The 15,254-nt window shown below is 38.1% G+C and overlaps 1 protein-coding gene across 1 annotated transcript in view; it reads left to right on the top strand.

Annotated features, from left to right (window-relative positions):
• The first annotated feature begins 6,657 nt into the window (after positions 1-6,657).
• tmtopsa (teleost multiple tissue opsin a) overlaps positions 6,658-15,254 on the top strand; it is an 84,379-nt gene continuing 75,782 nt past the window's right edge. The window contains 1 exon segment of the mRNA NM_001118899.2: positions 6,658-7,091. Within this exon segment, the coding sequence (NP_001112371.1) occupies positions 6,722-7,091 (370 nt within the window). The 5' untranslated portion in view covers positions 6,658-6,721.

Here is a 15,254-nt window from a genome sequence, read left to right as displayed (position 1 = left end):
AGATTTAATATGCTGCTATTATTTTCCATCCCATTGAACCTGAAGGAAATTACAGTACAAAATGGATTTGAAAAAAGCTATACAGCTATACATTGTACAGTCATGATGTGGCAGCATATGCAAGGCTGCAAAAACCTTTAATAGTCTACAACGCTTTCAATCGCACTGTGTATTGACTGGAATCTTCTTCTAACAAGCGCTAACTTATTGTATGAGGTGTATATTGAGACATTATTATTCTCTATGGGACTATAAAAGCGGGCGCTGGAGTTGTGCTCTTTGCCTTGTGTAGCAGAGGAACTAATTAGACCAGTGTGCAGTTTAGTTTCACAAAAAATCTTTACTAGCCCAATAAGCATTGTCCTAGGATGGCAATCAGGTCACACTTTACTTAAAGGAGGTGTTTATAGGAGTGTTATGAAATATTTAATAATGACATGACAAATGAAAGTTTATGACAACAGTCATTAAGTGTCATTCCCTCAGTTATGTCATTTTATTTTCAACACAGGCTTATTGTGAACACGTACCCACGTATACATTTCTGGAGAGCACAAATTATGTAGCCAGAGCTATGTATTGCCTCATTTTGTCTTTAAAATGAATGCTACAGGGCGGTATGATACTGCCGACAGCTTCTGTTTCTTTTTGCACTACCAGTTTTACCACTATGGCTATTCCACTGTTACCAGTTTGCAGCACACTGCGCACATTGGCGTACTTAAGATGTAAAGCGGAGTTAATCGCGGTGACAGGGTTCAAGTCTGGCAAAGAACAGCTCCAGAAAGCATGTAAAACAAAAACAAAATGCAAAAAAAATTTAATAAACAAGTAAATAACAGGATGAGAATGTGGTGAAATGTGAAAACGAAGCCATGAATGGTTTTCTTTTTCTAGAATGCTTTTGAAAACACTGTTGGTTGGGTTTAGAGAAGGCGGTGGGAAGGTCAATTGGCGCTTTTGAAAACACTATTGGTTGGGAATAGGGAAGGCAGTGGGCAGGTCAATCAGTGCTTTTAAAAAACACTATAGGTTGGGTTTTGGAAAAGCGGTGGGTGGATCAATCGGTGCTTTTCAAAACACTATCAGTTGGATTTAGGGAAGGCGGTGGACAGGTTAATCAGTGCTTTTGAAAACACTATTGGTTGGTTTTAGGGAAGGCAGTGGGCGGGTCAATCGGTGCTTTTAAAAACACTATTGGTGGGGTTTAGGTAAGGCGATGAGTGGGTCAACCAGTGCTTTTTAAAAACACGATTGGTTGGGATTAAAGAAGGCAGTGGGTGGGTCAATCTGTGCTTTTCAAAACACTATCAGTTGGGATTAGGGAATGCTGTGGGTGGGTAAATCAGTGCTTTTAAAAAACACGATTGGTTGGGATTAGGGAAAGTAGTGGGCGGGTCAATCTGTGCTTTTGTAAACACTATCAGTTGACAGGCAGCCGCAAATGGCACTTGCAAGAGAAATTTGAGATCTGAAAAAACGTACACAGCGGCTTCTAGAGCAATCGCAAAAAAATAAAAAAAATAAAAATAAACCTGCATAATAACGTACCTCTTTGGATGTATTTCGCACTGTCCAGCAATGTATGCAGGGGTACATATCAATATTGAGCCTGGGTGGTTTATTTTAAATGCAATAGTGAAATTGAGATGTCTTTATGACAATTTGACATTTACAAACACCATAGCCTGTCTTTGTCTTTGACCTGACAACTTAACATCATCAAGACAAGATAACTTGTCAGAAATCTGTCATAAACATGACTGTCATAAGGTCATTGTAATCGTGTCAGATTTTATAACAGCATCGGTAATATTTTTGTTGACCTCAGACACAGTAATACAAGTTGAATTTGTCAAAAAAATGTCATCAAATATTAATGACATTGTTATAAAATGATTTGAGTAATGACACTTTAACTGAGGAATTTGGATGACAAATTAATTTTGGTTCACTGATAAAAAGCGATCAAAAAAATGTTCATGACACACTGTAAAAATTATCCGTAAATGAGCAGTGTTTCATATTTTGTGGTGCATGTTTTTATTTTTCCAGTTTATTTATGATTTTGAATTGCATTATGGGACCTTGATCTTTCTTCCAACAACGTTTAGCCTTGAAAATTTTAAAAGTAACTTTATTAGCATTTTTATATTAATATTTTTATGCCTAATTTACTAAACTGCCAGTACCTTTTCTGTTATTTTAGACTTGTTTCTCTCTCTATTTATTATTTCTTATGCCTTATAATATTTTCTTTTTTACAAATAACACATGCATGAACTCTTATTCATATTCATGACATGTCATTATGAATGCTTTATGACAGTCTTATGAATGTCCCCTTCAAGTAAAGTGAAATATTAAACTAAATACACATTCCAGCTCACCTCTTACTTGCTAATTACTTGCTGTTTTTTTCATTGTGAAACACTGAAGTGAACATTGGGAATGTGAAAAACAGTGAATTAGAAATAACAGTGTCCTCAGCTTTGTTCGTATGTTTTTGGCTTTTCTTCATCCCCCAGGAAGCTCTCAATTGTAGCCTTCTAGGATATATTTAAAAGTCTCTTCCCCTAAGAGCGATGCAGAGGGCTGGTTGTTTGTCAGACACCCTGTCTCCCCATTTTCTGTCTTACAACTCAATGTGTTGTGCACATGCATCTGTTTTAGCCAAGGCAGATTTACAGCCATTCATAAATTTCAGTAAGATCCAGGGCGAGGAACAAACAGAATGTCAAATAACCCAGAAAATCAAAGCGGCTGAACAAAGCCTGCATGAATGTGAAGGGGTTATATGGAAACTTTGCTACACAGAATACAAAGACCACAAATCAAATAACATATCAAATGCACATTCATCATCAACAGGTCTATATATATATATATATATATATATATATATATATATATATATATATATATATATATATATATATATGTATATGTATATATATATATATATATATATATATATATATATATATATATATATATATATATATATATATATTTATATATAAATACATTTGTTTTTTGACAATTTAAATATATGACCCTGGGTATAAATATGGGTTATTTATTTGGGTTTTATGCCAAAACTCAATCATATTAGGTAAAGTTCGTTTTTTTTCTCACGAAGCAAACTTGAGCACCATGGACAGAGCTCAGACCAAACATGTGAACAAGTATGAGCGATTCAAATGAAAACAAACATTGGGTTTTTATATATTTACAGTAGGACATTTACTTAATGTACACATTTGCTTATCACGTGATTACAAAAAAAAAAAAAAAAAAAAACGTGTGAAGTGAGGGCACTGTTCAGGGACTGGGTTTGGTTTTGGGCTAGTTTGAAAGGACACTGGGATACTTTTGTTGTAAAACCTGGCAACGCTGAGTAACAGTGAAGCGAACAGACCACAAGTACGTTCCTAACCACAGTCGACGCTTTGGAAAAATCCTGAACTGCTCAAAAGTCAAAGTTTTTTTGTTATGGAGCAAACTTAAGCACCATGGACAGCGCTCAGACCAAATATGTGAACAAAAATAAGGGATTCAATTTAAGTTATGGATGTCAAACTTGCCCTTGTCTTAAATTGAACATTGCCCTCGAGAGAGATAGAGAGTAAACTAAAATAAATGTTTTGAATTTTTTTCCTCAGGCTTCTATGTGTACAGTAAGTTTATTAACTTTCTTTTATCATAAATAATAGGTACTTTTCATTGCCTTTAAATTGAGTTACTGAACCTACACACACAAACACAAACTAACCCGAGAAAAAAAAGATCAATTACAAAAAAAGAATTGGAATCTGAGAGTCCAAAAACAAAATAGAAATACTGAGGAAAATGGCTAATGTTGTCTAGTGCTCAGTAATACACATTACTAATCAAACAACGGGTTTTGATATATTAACAGAATGACATTTACTTAATACCTACATAGAACATGACTATGGTCTTTACTTAAAATCCAAATGAAATTTGGCATAACAAAATCTTTCATTTTGACCCATAAAATGTATTTTTTTGGATATTACCAAAAATTACCTGTGCAGAATAAGTCTTTGGGTTTATGGTCCAGGGTCACATTTGCTTACATAAATCACATGAAGTGAGGGCGCTGTTCATGGACTGGACTGGACTTAAGTTGAGTTTTGATTGGCCTTTGGGCAACATTTGGTGTGAAAACCTGGCAACCCTGAGTAGCAGTAAAGCCAACAGAACACAAGTACGTTCCCATACAGTCAACGCTTTGAAAAAATCCGGAACTGCTCAAAAGTCGATGATTTTTTTCTTATGGAGCAAACTTAAGCACCATGGACAGCGCTCAGACCAAACGTGAACAAAAATAAGGGATTCAATTTAAGTTATGGATGTCAAACTAGCCCTTGTCTTTCACTGAACATTCCCCTCGAGAGAGATTGAGAGTTAAACTAAAATAAATGTTTTGCACTTTTTTTCTCAGGCTTCTATGTGTACGTTCAGTAACTTTCCTTTATCATAAATCTTATGTTCTTTTTATTGCCTTTAAAGTGAGTTAATGAACCTACACACACAAACACAAACTAACCCGAGAAAAAAAAGGATGATTTAAAAAAGAATTGGAATCTGAGAGTCCAAAAACAAAATAGAAATACTGAGGAAAATGGCTTTAATCTTGTCTAGTGATTAGTAATGCACATTACTAATCGAACAACGGGTTTATTCACAGCAGGACATTTACTTAATACCTTCATAGAACATGACTGTGATCTTTACTTAAAATCCTGATGAAATTTTGCATTACAAAATCTTTATTTAATTTTGACCCAAAACAAATGTAATTTTGAACATAACCAAAAGCATAAGTGTGCAGAATAATTCTTTTGCCTTGTGGTCCAGGGTCACATTTGCTTATCTTGCGATTACAATAACACGTGAAGTGAGGTGTTTGTTTTTTGTGTTAGTTTAAATGGACATTGGGCTAGTTTTAACTGACCATTTCCCTGCTGAAACATCCAGCTTAAACCAGCCTAGGCTGGTTGGCTGGTTTTAGCTGGTCGACCAGGCTGGTTTTAGAGGGGTTTTGGCCACTTCCAGGCTGGTTTACAGCCATTTCCAGCCTGGTCTTAGCTGGTCAGGCTGGGAGATAACCAGCTAAAACCAGCTTGACCAGCCTAGCCAAGCTGGGATTCCAGCCAAAACCAGCTATATCCAGCTTAAACCAGGCTGGTCAATCTGGTTTTAGCTGGATTTGGCTGGTCATTTTCCAGCCTGACCAGCTAAGACCAGGCTGGAAATGGCTGGAAACCAGCCTGGAAATGGCCAAAACCCCTCTAAAACCAGCCTGGTCAACCAGCTAAAACCAGCCAACCAGCCTAGGCTGGTTTAAGCTGGATTTTTCACCAGGGTTGGCTACCTTTGTTGTGAAAACCTGGCAATCCTGAGTAACAGCGAAGCAAACAGAACGCAAGCATGTTCCCATGCAGTCTACGCTTTAAAAAAACACTGAACTGCTCAAAAAGTTGATGTTTTTTGTTTCTCACGGAGCAAACTTTGAGCACCACAGCGCTCAGACCAAACATGTGAACAAACATGAGCAATTCAATTTAAGTTATCGATGTCAAACTTTTCCTTGTCTTAAAAAAACATCTTGAACACAAACATTGGGTTTTAATATATTTACAGTAGGACATTTACTTAATATCCAGGGTCACATTTGCTTATCACATGATTACAAAAAACACGTTAAGTGAATTGAGGTAAAGTTGGTTTTATATTCACACATTTAAACTTTGTCCTTTATAATTTCAGAAAGGTATTATTTGCAAATTTTAAGTAGGGAAATGATATTAGCAGCCAATATCAAAGCACAGTCAATTAAATGTGTTAATGTTGTTTAGAAGTCATACTTGCATGTTAATTCAATATTAAATGTACAAAACAGAGACTGGGTCACAAGTTGTCATTGTTTAAAAATGAATTAACGTGCGAACATAAAACCAACTTTACCTCAATGTGAAGTGTGAGGGCACTGTTCAGGGACTGGGCTTGAATTTGGGCTAGTTTGAAAGGACACTGGGGTACTTTTGTTGTAAAACCTGGCAACCCTGAGTAACAGTGCAGCGACCAGACCACAAGTACGTTCCTTATCACAGTCGACGCTTTGGAAAAACCCTGAACTGCTCAAAAGTCGATGTTTTTTCCCCTCGTGGAGCAAACTTGAGCACCATGGACAGCGATCAGGCGTGCGAACAAAAATAAGCGATTCAAATGAAGTTATGAATGTCACACTGACTTCCCCATCTCTGAATATTCCCCTCGAGAGCGAGAAAATTAATGTATTGCAAACCATTTATTGCGTCGTGCGTCAAAACACAGACGGGCAGATGTGCTGCAGAGGTTTTCTGCTCATAACCTGGATGATGCGTCCAGTAAAGCTCAGTAGAGCAGACAGACTCGGGCGTCAGAGAGGAGGTACACTACTTACACCAACAGTACACTTTCACCGCACATCAGGACTGTAAACACCACACGGTGGAGCAAAGGGACGCCAAACTTTATTCCTACTTTTAAAGTTGAGCAATTGCTAAATAATCGTCGCGCAACACCCAAACTCTTCAGCAAAAATACGATTAGATTTGCAGACTGTTGTCAAAACAGCACATCAAATGTGTCGCTTTCCCCTCAGAAAACAAAGCAGTGACTTATTGTGCTCAATGGATTGCGGATTGCGATGATTGTGTCCAACTTGAGTGTGCTCAGTTGCAGGAGGAACAGCGCGCTGTGTCTCGGTGCAGTGGAGGGACATTTGGAGGCGTCCTCCTCCTATCGCACCCTCAGTCCGACTGGACACATCCTCGTGGCGGTGAGCTTGGGATTCATCGGGACTTTCGGATTCCTCAACAACCTCCTGGTCCTCGTGCTCTTCGGCCGATACAAGGTGCTGCGCTCCCCCATCAACTTTCTGCTGGTGAACATCTGCTTGAGCGATCTCCTGGTTTGCGTTCTGGGGACGCCGTTCAGCTTCGCGGCGAGCACGCAGGGGCGATGGCTCATCGGGGACACTGGATGCGTGTGGTACGGCTTTGCCAACTCGCTGTTAGGTGAGTGTTTCGAGGAATGAATCTCCATATACTGCAGCCTATGTAAACTGCGACCCTTTTAGTTCATCTGTTTGATTGTTTTTGCATGTGAAAAAAAAGCTGATTGAGCGTTTGAAATCGACAGAAATAAATCAAAAACCTGTTGTTGAAATACATTGGTCTCCAGTTGCAGCTTTATGTTTATGAGTAATTCAAGTTATGTGACGTGGGATGCTGCAGCTTGTATATTAGTCGAATAATAGTCGACTAATATATTATTACGAATTAGTCGACTAATATATTATACGAATTAGTCAACTAATATATTAGTCGCTTTGGATAAAAGCGTCTGCTAAATGACTAAATGTAAAATGTAAATGTAAATAAAAAAAGCAATATTCTGAAGAAATGTTTTCCTTAAAGTGTCTGCACGTTGTCAAACTGACTTTGAATCAGTGAAAAAACGTGTTTCTTATTTTCAGAAGCATCATTAAAGGAATGTAACCGTTGTTGTTTTATTGACCTTTAAAATGTTTTTTCCCCTGAATAAATTTAGCAAGTTTGACTTGTCCTTCAGCGAGAAAACATTACAATGACTTGCTGTTAGGTGATTGTTTCATGGAATGAACCGCCACGTACTGCAATCCATCTGCTCAATCAAAGCTTATAGTTTGTGTTTGAAATCAACAGAAAAAATGAATCAAATTATCAAACTTGATATGAAATACATTTCGTCACCTTAGAATTATAAGGTTCTATCTGACATTTTTGTCAAAATTGAGTTATTGACATATTCTTATTAATTAACAACTTATTTATATTATGGGATGTTTTTATTTAATTTAATTTTTTTTTACAAATGTTACACACATGCTGTTTGTTATGGATTGCAAAAACTTTGAAGCTCATTATTTCAAAATCATTCAGAACTCAGATAGAACCTTATATATTTCCAAGGTGAAGATTTGTCTTCATGTTTATTTTTATAAATAATATAACTTGTATGGCTTTCCCAGAGATGGGTTGCGGCTGGAAGGGCATCCGCTGCGTAAAAACTTGCTGGATATGTTGGCGGTTCATTCCGTTGTGGCGACCCTGGATTAATAAAGGGACTAAGCCGGCAAGAAAATGAATGAATGACAACTTGCATATCGTAGGATGCTGCAGCTTGTATATTAGTCGATTAAAAAAGCAATATTCATGAGAAATGTCTTTAAGTGGCATTTTATATTTAAGTGGCATTTAATATTCCTAAATGATGTTTAACAGAGCAAGGACATTTTCAAAGGATGTCTGATAATATTTTTTCTTCTGGAGAAAGTCTTAGTTGTTTTATTTTGGCTAGAATAAAAGCAGTTATTAATTTTTTAAACACCATTTTAAGGTAAAACTTAATACCCCATTTAAGCAAATTGTTTTTCGATATACAATAACTTGCCTAATTACCCTAACCCGCCTAATTAACCTAGTTAAGCCTTTAAATGTCACTAAGCTGTATAGAAGTGTCTTGGAAAATATTTTTTCAAATATTATTTACTGTCATCATGGCAAAGATAAAATAAATCAGGTATTAGAAATGAGTTATCAGAACTATTATGATTAGAAATGTGTTGAAAGATATCTACTCTCCCTTAAACAGAAAAATAAACAAGGGGGCTAGTAATTCAGGGGGGCTAATAATTCTGACTTTAACTGTATATATATATATATATATATATATATATATATATATATATATATATAATTTTATTTATTTATTTTTTGATTATTATTATAAACAGTCTAAACCAACACAATCTCACGGCAGTTCGTAACTTTTTGATTTAGTGGCTAATTCGAATGAATTTGTACGATCTAATTCGTACAATTAATTTGTACGTTGCTCATCCCCCAATGACAGTTGGGTTTAGGGGTGGGGTTAGGTGCCGTACAATTCATACAAATCGTACAATTTCATCCGACTGAACTAGGTAAAATGAATAAACTAAATCATCCGTAGTGTATGAGTCAGGGATGGGCGATACCACAAATCTTTAATTCGATACGTTACCGATACTTTTTGTTAATTTTTTTACGATTCCGGTAAAAAAAAAATCATTACATGGAAATCTGATTTATTATTCTTATTATTTATTATTTGTATTTAATTATTATTATTATTATTATTATAGTTATTATTATTATAGTATATATTAATATACTATACTACTATTTGCTTACTATGTTTATACATATATATATATATATATATATATATATATATATATATATATATATATATATATATATATATATATATATATATATAGCAATTATTGCATTGAATTGGGGGGGGGGGGGGGGTTGCTTCCTTTTAAACTCACCTATATTGTCTTTTGTCAGACAGAGGGAGACTGAGCAGAGGAACACTAGACATCTTGTTTTTGTTTCGCTTTATAAGTTTCAGGTTGTGTTGTCTGTAAGTGTTCATAAAGGCTGCTTGTATTGTTGTTGTGTACGACTTTCCAAAAATATTGCTCCTTCATCGCTTTTTCAGCTGATGAGCACCACAACTCGCTGCGTTAACTCTGTCATTCCGTAATGCAGACGTGTTGACTTGCGTGTGTTGCGTACGTAAGTTATCTGAAAGGCACATGATTGCTCACGTCACGTTCCGCAGCAGATGGATTGGTGTAAGGTCTTGTATACAAAGCGTGACAGCGCTAAAACATTAAGTTATACAGAAATTATTAAAATATCAATACTTTTAAAAAAATATCAATACTAAATAGAAAGCTTCTAAGTTTCGATACTCGAGCATGGATGTGCACATCCCTTGTATGAGTGTGTGTGTGAATGAGAATGTATGTTTGTTTTCCAGTACTGGGTTGCGGCTGGAAGGACATCCGCTGCGTAAAACATATGCTGGAATAGTTAGTGATTCATTCCTCTGTGGCGACCCCTGAAATGGAGACTAAGCCCAAGGAAAATGAATGAATGAAAGTTACTATGACATTCAGAAAGTGAAAATCTGTTAATCATACCACAGATGTTTGTTCAAACCAGTAGTCTGCTTAAATGACTGGCATAATAGTTTTTAAATACTCTAAGACCTAATGAGAACTCATAGACAAAATCCACAAAAGCTGCATTGATAGAAGGAGGGAAGTGTAGTTTATAGATATGTATGAGGGTGATGGATATTTTCCCTTTTAGAGGCGGTGAACTGTATGCCAGAATAAATGCTGAATCTCTGATGTGATTCTTTGTCAATAACTCAGCTGATGAAACACAAACATTTGCTTATTGGGTTCAGTGGGAGACGGATTGAAATCACTATTTATTAAATTTCAGGAATTGTTATGTTCATCGTTATTAAAAAATGAACTGAAGCGAGGCATGAAGAATCTGATCACAATTTGAAGATTGCTTGTTACTGGTTTCACCACTTGACAAGCATGCTAGCCTAATAGCTTGTATTCAAGCCAAGTCCAGAGTTTATTGTCATTCTGCTATATGTGTGGACATAAGAGTGGAATGAAATGTTGTGTCTTGCTGGACTACGGTGCTACATAAATAAAAATAATCATAAATATGAACAACTTTGGGCACAAGAGCTGTTATAAACGTATTATAAACATAACTGACATATTACATATTACAGCAGTAATCTAAGTATACTATGCATGTACTACATAACAGTTACTATGTAAGCAGCTAGCTCTCTGCAACTCTCACATGGTCGCCCACTGAAGCTAAGCAGGGCTGCGCGCGGTCAGTACTTGGATGCGAGACCACATGGAAAAGCTAGGTTGCTGCCGGAAGTGGTGTTAGTGAGGCCAGCAGGGGGCGCTCAACCTGTGGTCTGTGTGGGTCCTAATGCCCCAGTATAGTGACAGGGACTCTATACTGCTCAGTAACCTGTGGTCTGTGTGGGTCCTAATGCCCCAGTATAGTGACGGGGACTCTATACTGCTCAGTAACCGCCGTCTTTCGGAAGAGATGTTAAATAAGAGGTCCTGACTTTCTGTGGTCGTTAAAAATCCCAGGATGTCCTACGAAAAAGATTCCTGGCCAAATCTGCCCACTGGCCTCTGTCCATCATGGCCTCCCCATATCATAATTTCCTTCATCACTCTGTCTCCTCTCCACCTATCAGCTGGTGTGCGGTCTGGAGCAAAATAGCTGCCTTCGCATCATCCAGGTGGATGCTGCACTCTGGTGGTGGATGAGGAGATTCCCCCCAATGTGTAAAGCGCTTTGAGTGCCCAGAAAAGCGCTATATAAATGTAAGGAATTATTATTATTATTATTATTATTATTATTATTATTATTATTATTATTATTATTATTATTATTATTATTATTATTATTATTATTAAGATCAGGCTGGTTATTTTTACATTGACAACCCCAGCTCATTGTGCCTCAGCCTTCATTTTTACAAAATATAAAAAACGTTGCTCCGGGTACATTTCGTTGTAAGTTTCAGATGCATTTCGTCTTTAAAATGAATGCAGCGGGGCGGTATGAATCCATTCCTTTTCTTGCTTACCAGCTGACCACTTACCTCCATATTGATGGCTTTTCCGATGTTACCAATTTAGCTCGACACGTACGTCGGCAGACTTTAGACACAGAGCGGAGTTGACAGCAATGACAGGGTTAGAGTCTGGTGGAGAACAGTTTTAGAAAGCAGGCAAGATAAAAACAAAAGCCAAAAAATAAAGTAAACAAGTAGAGAACAGGGTGAGAATGTGGTCAAGCGTGGTCAAAATCAGGCTGCAAGGTCTTTTTTTTTCTGCTTTTGAAAACACTGTCGGTTGGGTTTTATGGAAGTGGGTGGGCGGGTCAATCTGTGCTTTTTAAAACATTGTTTGGATTTAGGGAAGGGGGAAGGTGGAGGATCAGTTAAACGGTCAGTCAGCCAGTCGACAGCGGCCTCTGGTGCATTTATGCGAGAACAGCAGGCGCGCATGGTACTCGCGAGAGACATTTGAGATCTGAAAATTGTACACAGTGGCCTCTGGTGGATTTGCGAAAGCAAAAACTGCAAAAAACATCCTGGGATGTATTTGGTGCTCTCCAGAAATCTATACAGGGGTACATAATCAGAATGAGCCTGGGTTGTGTTCAATTTTCCCCACTGTCTCCAGTGGAAATTACCTGCCTCTAAATATCATTAGCGTGAAAAGCAATAAAAGTTGCTGTCATACTGCCCCCTAGTGTTCATTTTACCTAGAAACTGCTGTCAAATGTATGTTGAAGTACACTTTTTTTATGTGGTTTAACAAAAATGTAGGCTGAAGCACGTATTTCCAGTGAGCCTGTGTTGTAAGTTCAGTATGGTGAAATACTTCTGATTGTATTAGATCTCCAGGCTGCATCACAGATCAAACCAGCCCATGTGCAACTGATGTTCTCCACAAATGTTGCATCGGCTGATGTCGAATTAGGTGTGAAATGGAAAAGTCTGGAGAAGTATCACCACTGTTATAATTTGATTTGAACAGAATTTGTTTTTCATTGAAAGGCTGCCAGTGAACGCAGGAGAGCATCATTTCTTTGTCTGTGGGACAAAAATCACCTCTTGGCAACTTAACATAACCAGAATATTAGATTTCTGAATCCACCTCAGTGTTGCAATATTGAGATCTTATGCAATTTTTCAGGCACTTGCCTCATCAGATTCATCTCCTGCGAGATGTTTTGTAGGCAATTTATCATTAGAACAAGCAAGGGGAAAAAAAAAGCCTCTCGTCTCATAAAATGCTGTTGGTTTCATCTGGAATCGGTTTGAAGCAAGTAATCAAAAAGCGATCTTAAACTCTGATCCCCGAAGAACGCTTTAACAGTCTGACTGTGAGTGAAAAACCAAAGTTACATCTTACTAGTGCAACTGTTTGGCGGCATTTTGAAGCAATTGACTGTTATTTTATTCACTCATTCATTTTCAAGAGTTCACACTTAGCTCATGATTTATACATAGCTTGTTTGGCATGCTGTCCCGGGAGAGAGCCCTGAGCTCAAGGGATCCTCGAGCCCAGGGCTCCCCCCCTTTTGCAGGGCGAGTGGAGATTGAGCTCAGGTCTATCTCAAACTCCCCCGCTGCTGAGGCCAAGGCGAACTTCCTGAGAGTAAGACATTATAAAAAAGGTTTAGGCTTGTTTTATCTATAATATAGAGCACATTTGGGTGGTGGGAGGAAACCGGGGAACCCGGGGGAAACCCACGCGGACACGGGGAGAACATGCAAACTCCACACAGAAATACCAGATGGCTCAGCGAGGACCCAACACCATTGGTATTCTTGCTGTGAGGCAACAGTGCTAGTCACTGGGCCACCGTGCCGCCCATTCTGGATAAAGGAGGAAGAAGGGGAGGAGGGGGGGGTTTCTTCCAGACGAAGATAGTTGTAGAAAGGAAATGAGGATATATATAGTGGTTTGGGATCCTTTGATTGGAGGATCATAATTAGTTAATGTGGACCAGCTGGGTAAATCATGAGCACATGCTCCTCTCGAAATTAGTTTAAAACTAAACTTCACTTCGTTTCGGCTTAGTTTCTTTATTAATCAGGGTCGCCACAGCGGAATGAACCGCCAACTCACCCAGCATCTGTTTTACGCAGCGGATGTGTCTTGACTGTGTTTGTCCACCGGATGCCACTGTAGTTCGCCAGCAACCCCCAGCGAACTACAGTGGCTTAAGAACTACATATCCATACATACATCGCGCACACATCGGAATTCACGTACACTGATATGCAACCACAGCTGTCCTTGTTTACCGATGATTACCTGGACTATATATTCTGTCATTCCACCTCTGTTTGTTAGTTGGTCGTTGTCATCTTTGGTATGTTGTTCCTGATCTCGCTCTTGTATCTTGTTAAAGTCTAATTCGAGTTTAATCTGTCTTAGTTTCTTGCTTTGTTTGTTTGTTTGCCATTTTGTTACTTTGAACTTTAATTTTCAAATTGAACTTTTAATTTTTGTTACTTAACTTGAATTTTTGGTCACTGTTACTGCAAAATTCTATATTGAATCTGCACTTGGATTCTACGCCCGTTTTTGTTCCTGTTTTGATCACTCTAACGTGACAGGATGCCCTTCCAGCCGCAACCCATCACTGGGTAAATGTTATTTTATGATTGATTGATTTATTTAGCAATGTTTGTGTGTGGTGGCTCGGTGGTTAGCACCGTCACCTCACCGCAGGAAGATCACTGGTTTGAGTCCCGACCGGGTCAATTGGCATTTTTGTGTGTAGTTTGCATGTTCTCCCCATGTTCGCATGGGTTTCTTCTAGGTGCTCTGGTTTTACCTCAGAGTCCTAAGACATGTGCTATAGGTGAACTGAATATGCTAAATTGGCCATAATGTATGAGTGTGTGTGTGTGTGTGTGTGTGTGTGTGTGTGTGTGTGTGTGTGTGTGTGTGTGTGTGTGTGTGTGTGTGTGAATGCGAGTGTGTATGGGTGATTCACAGTACTGGGTTGCAACTGGAAGGGCATCCACTGCTTAAAACATATGCTGGAATAGTTGGCGGTTCATTCCGCTGTGGTGAGAGAGAGTAAGCCGAAGGAAAATGAATGAATGTATGTGTGTGTACTGGTTTTAGTGGTTTACAAAGAGATTTTTTTGTATAGTGACGTGTGTATGACCTAGTTGTACTCTATTATGGTGGTTTACGAGGACATGTTTGATGTCCAAATGCTCCAAATTCACACTTAATGGAATTTCTTGATGTTTAAATTTTGCCACAGGTTTCCTGTGAGGGTTGGGTTTACGGGTAGATGTGGAGAAGGGCTTTATAATAAGTGTTTTTTTTACTGGATGTAATACATTGTGGCTACTGAGAGTCCCTGTAAACCACTAATACCAACCTGTGTGTTTGATTTGTGCAGCTTATACCAGTGTTGCTGATCATGATAGTTAAAATTCAGTAAACTTTAAGGGTATAAACATAAGTTGTGAAGTAGTAGTTTTAAGGGAGAATTAAGTTGTTGTTTTTTTTGCACACGTTGTTCCAATGATGGAGTACGTAGTGGCTCAGTGGTTAGCACTGTCACCTCAAAGCAAGAAAGTCATTGGTTCGAGTCCTGGCTGCGTGGAGTTTGCATGTTCTCCCTGTGTTGGTGTGGGCTTCTTCTGGGTGCTCCGGTTTCCCCCACAGCCCAAACACAGCCGCTATAGGTGAATTG

This window comes from Danio rerio, chromosome 2 (assembly GCF_052040795.2).
Source record: "Danio rerio strain M-AB ecotype USA chromosome 2, GRCz13ab, whole genome shotgun sequence".
NCBI lineage: Eukaryota > Metazoa > Chordata > Actinopteri > Cypriniformes > Danionidae > Danio > Danio rerio.
The sequence above is the reverse complement of the archived record's forward strand: the minus strand, read 5'-3'. Positions and strand labels throughout refer to the sequence as shown.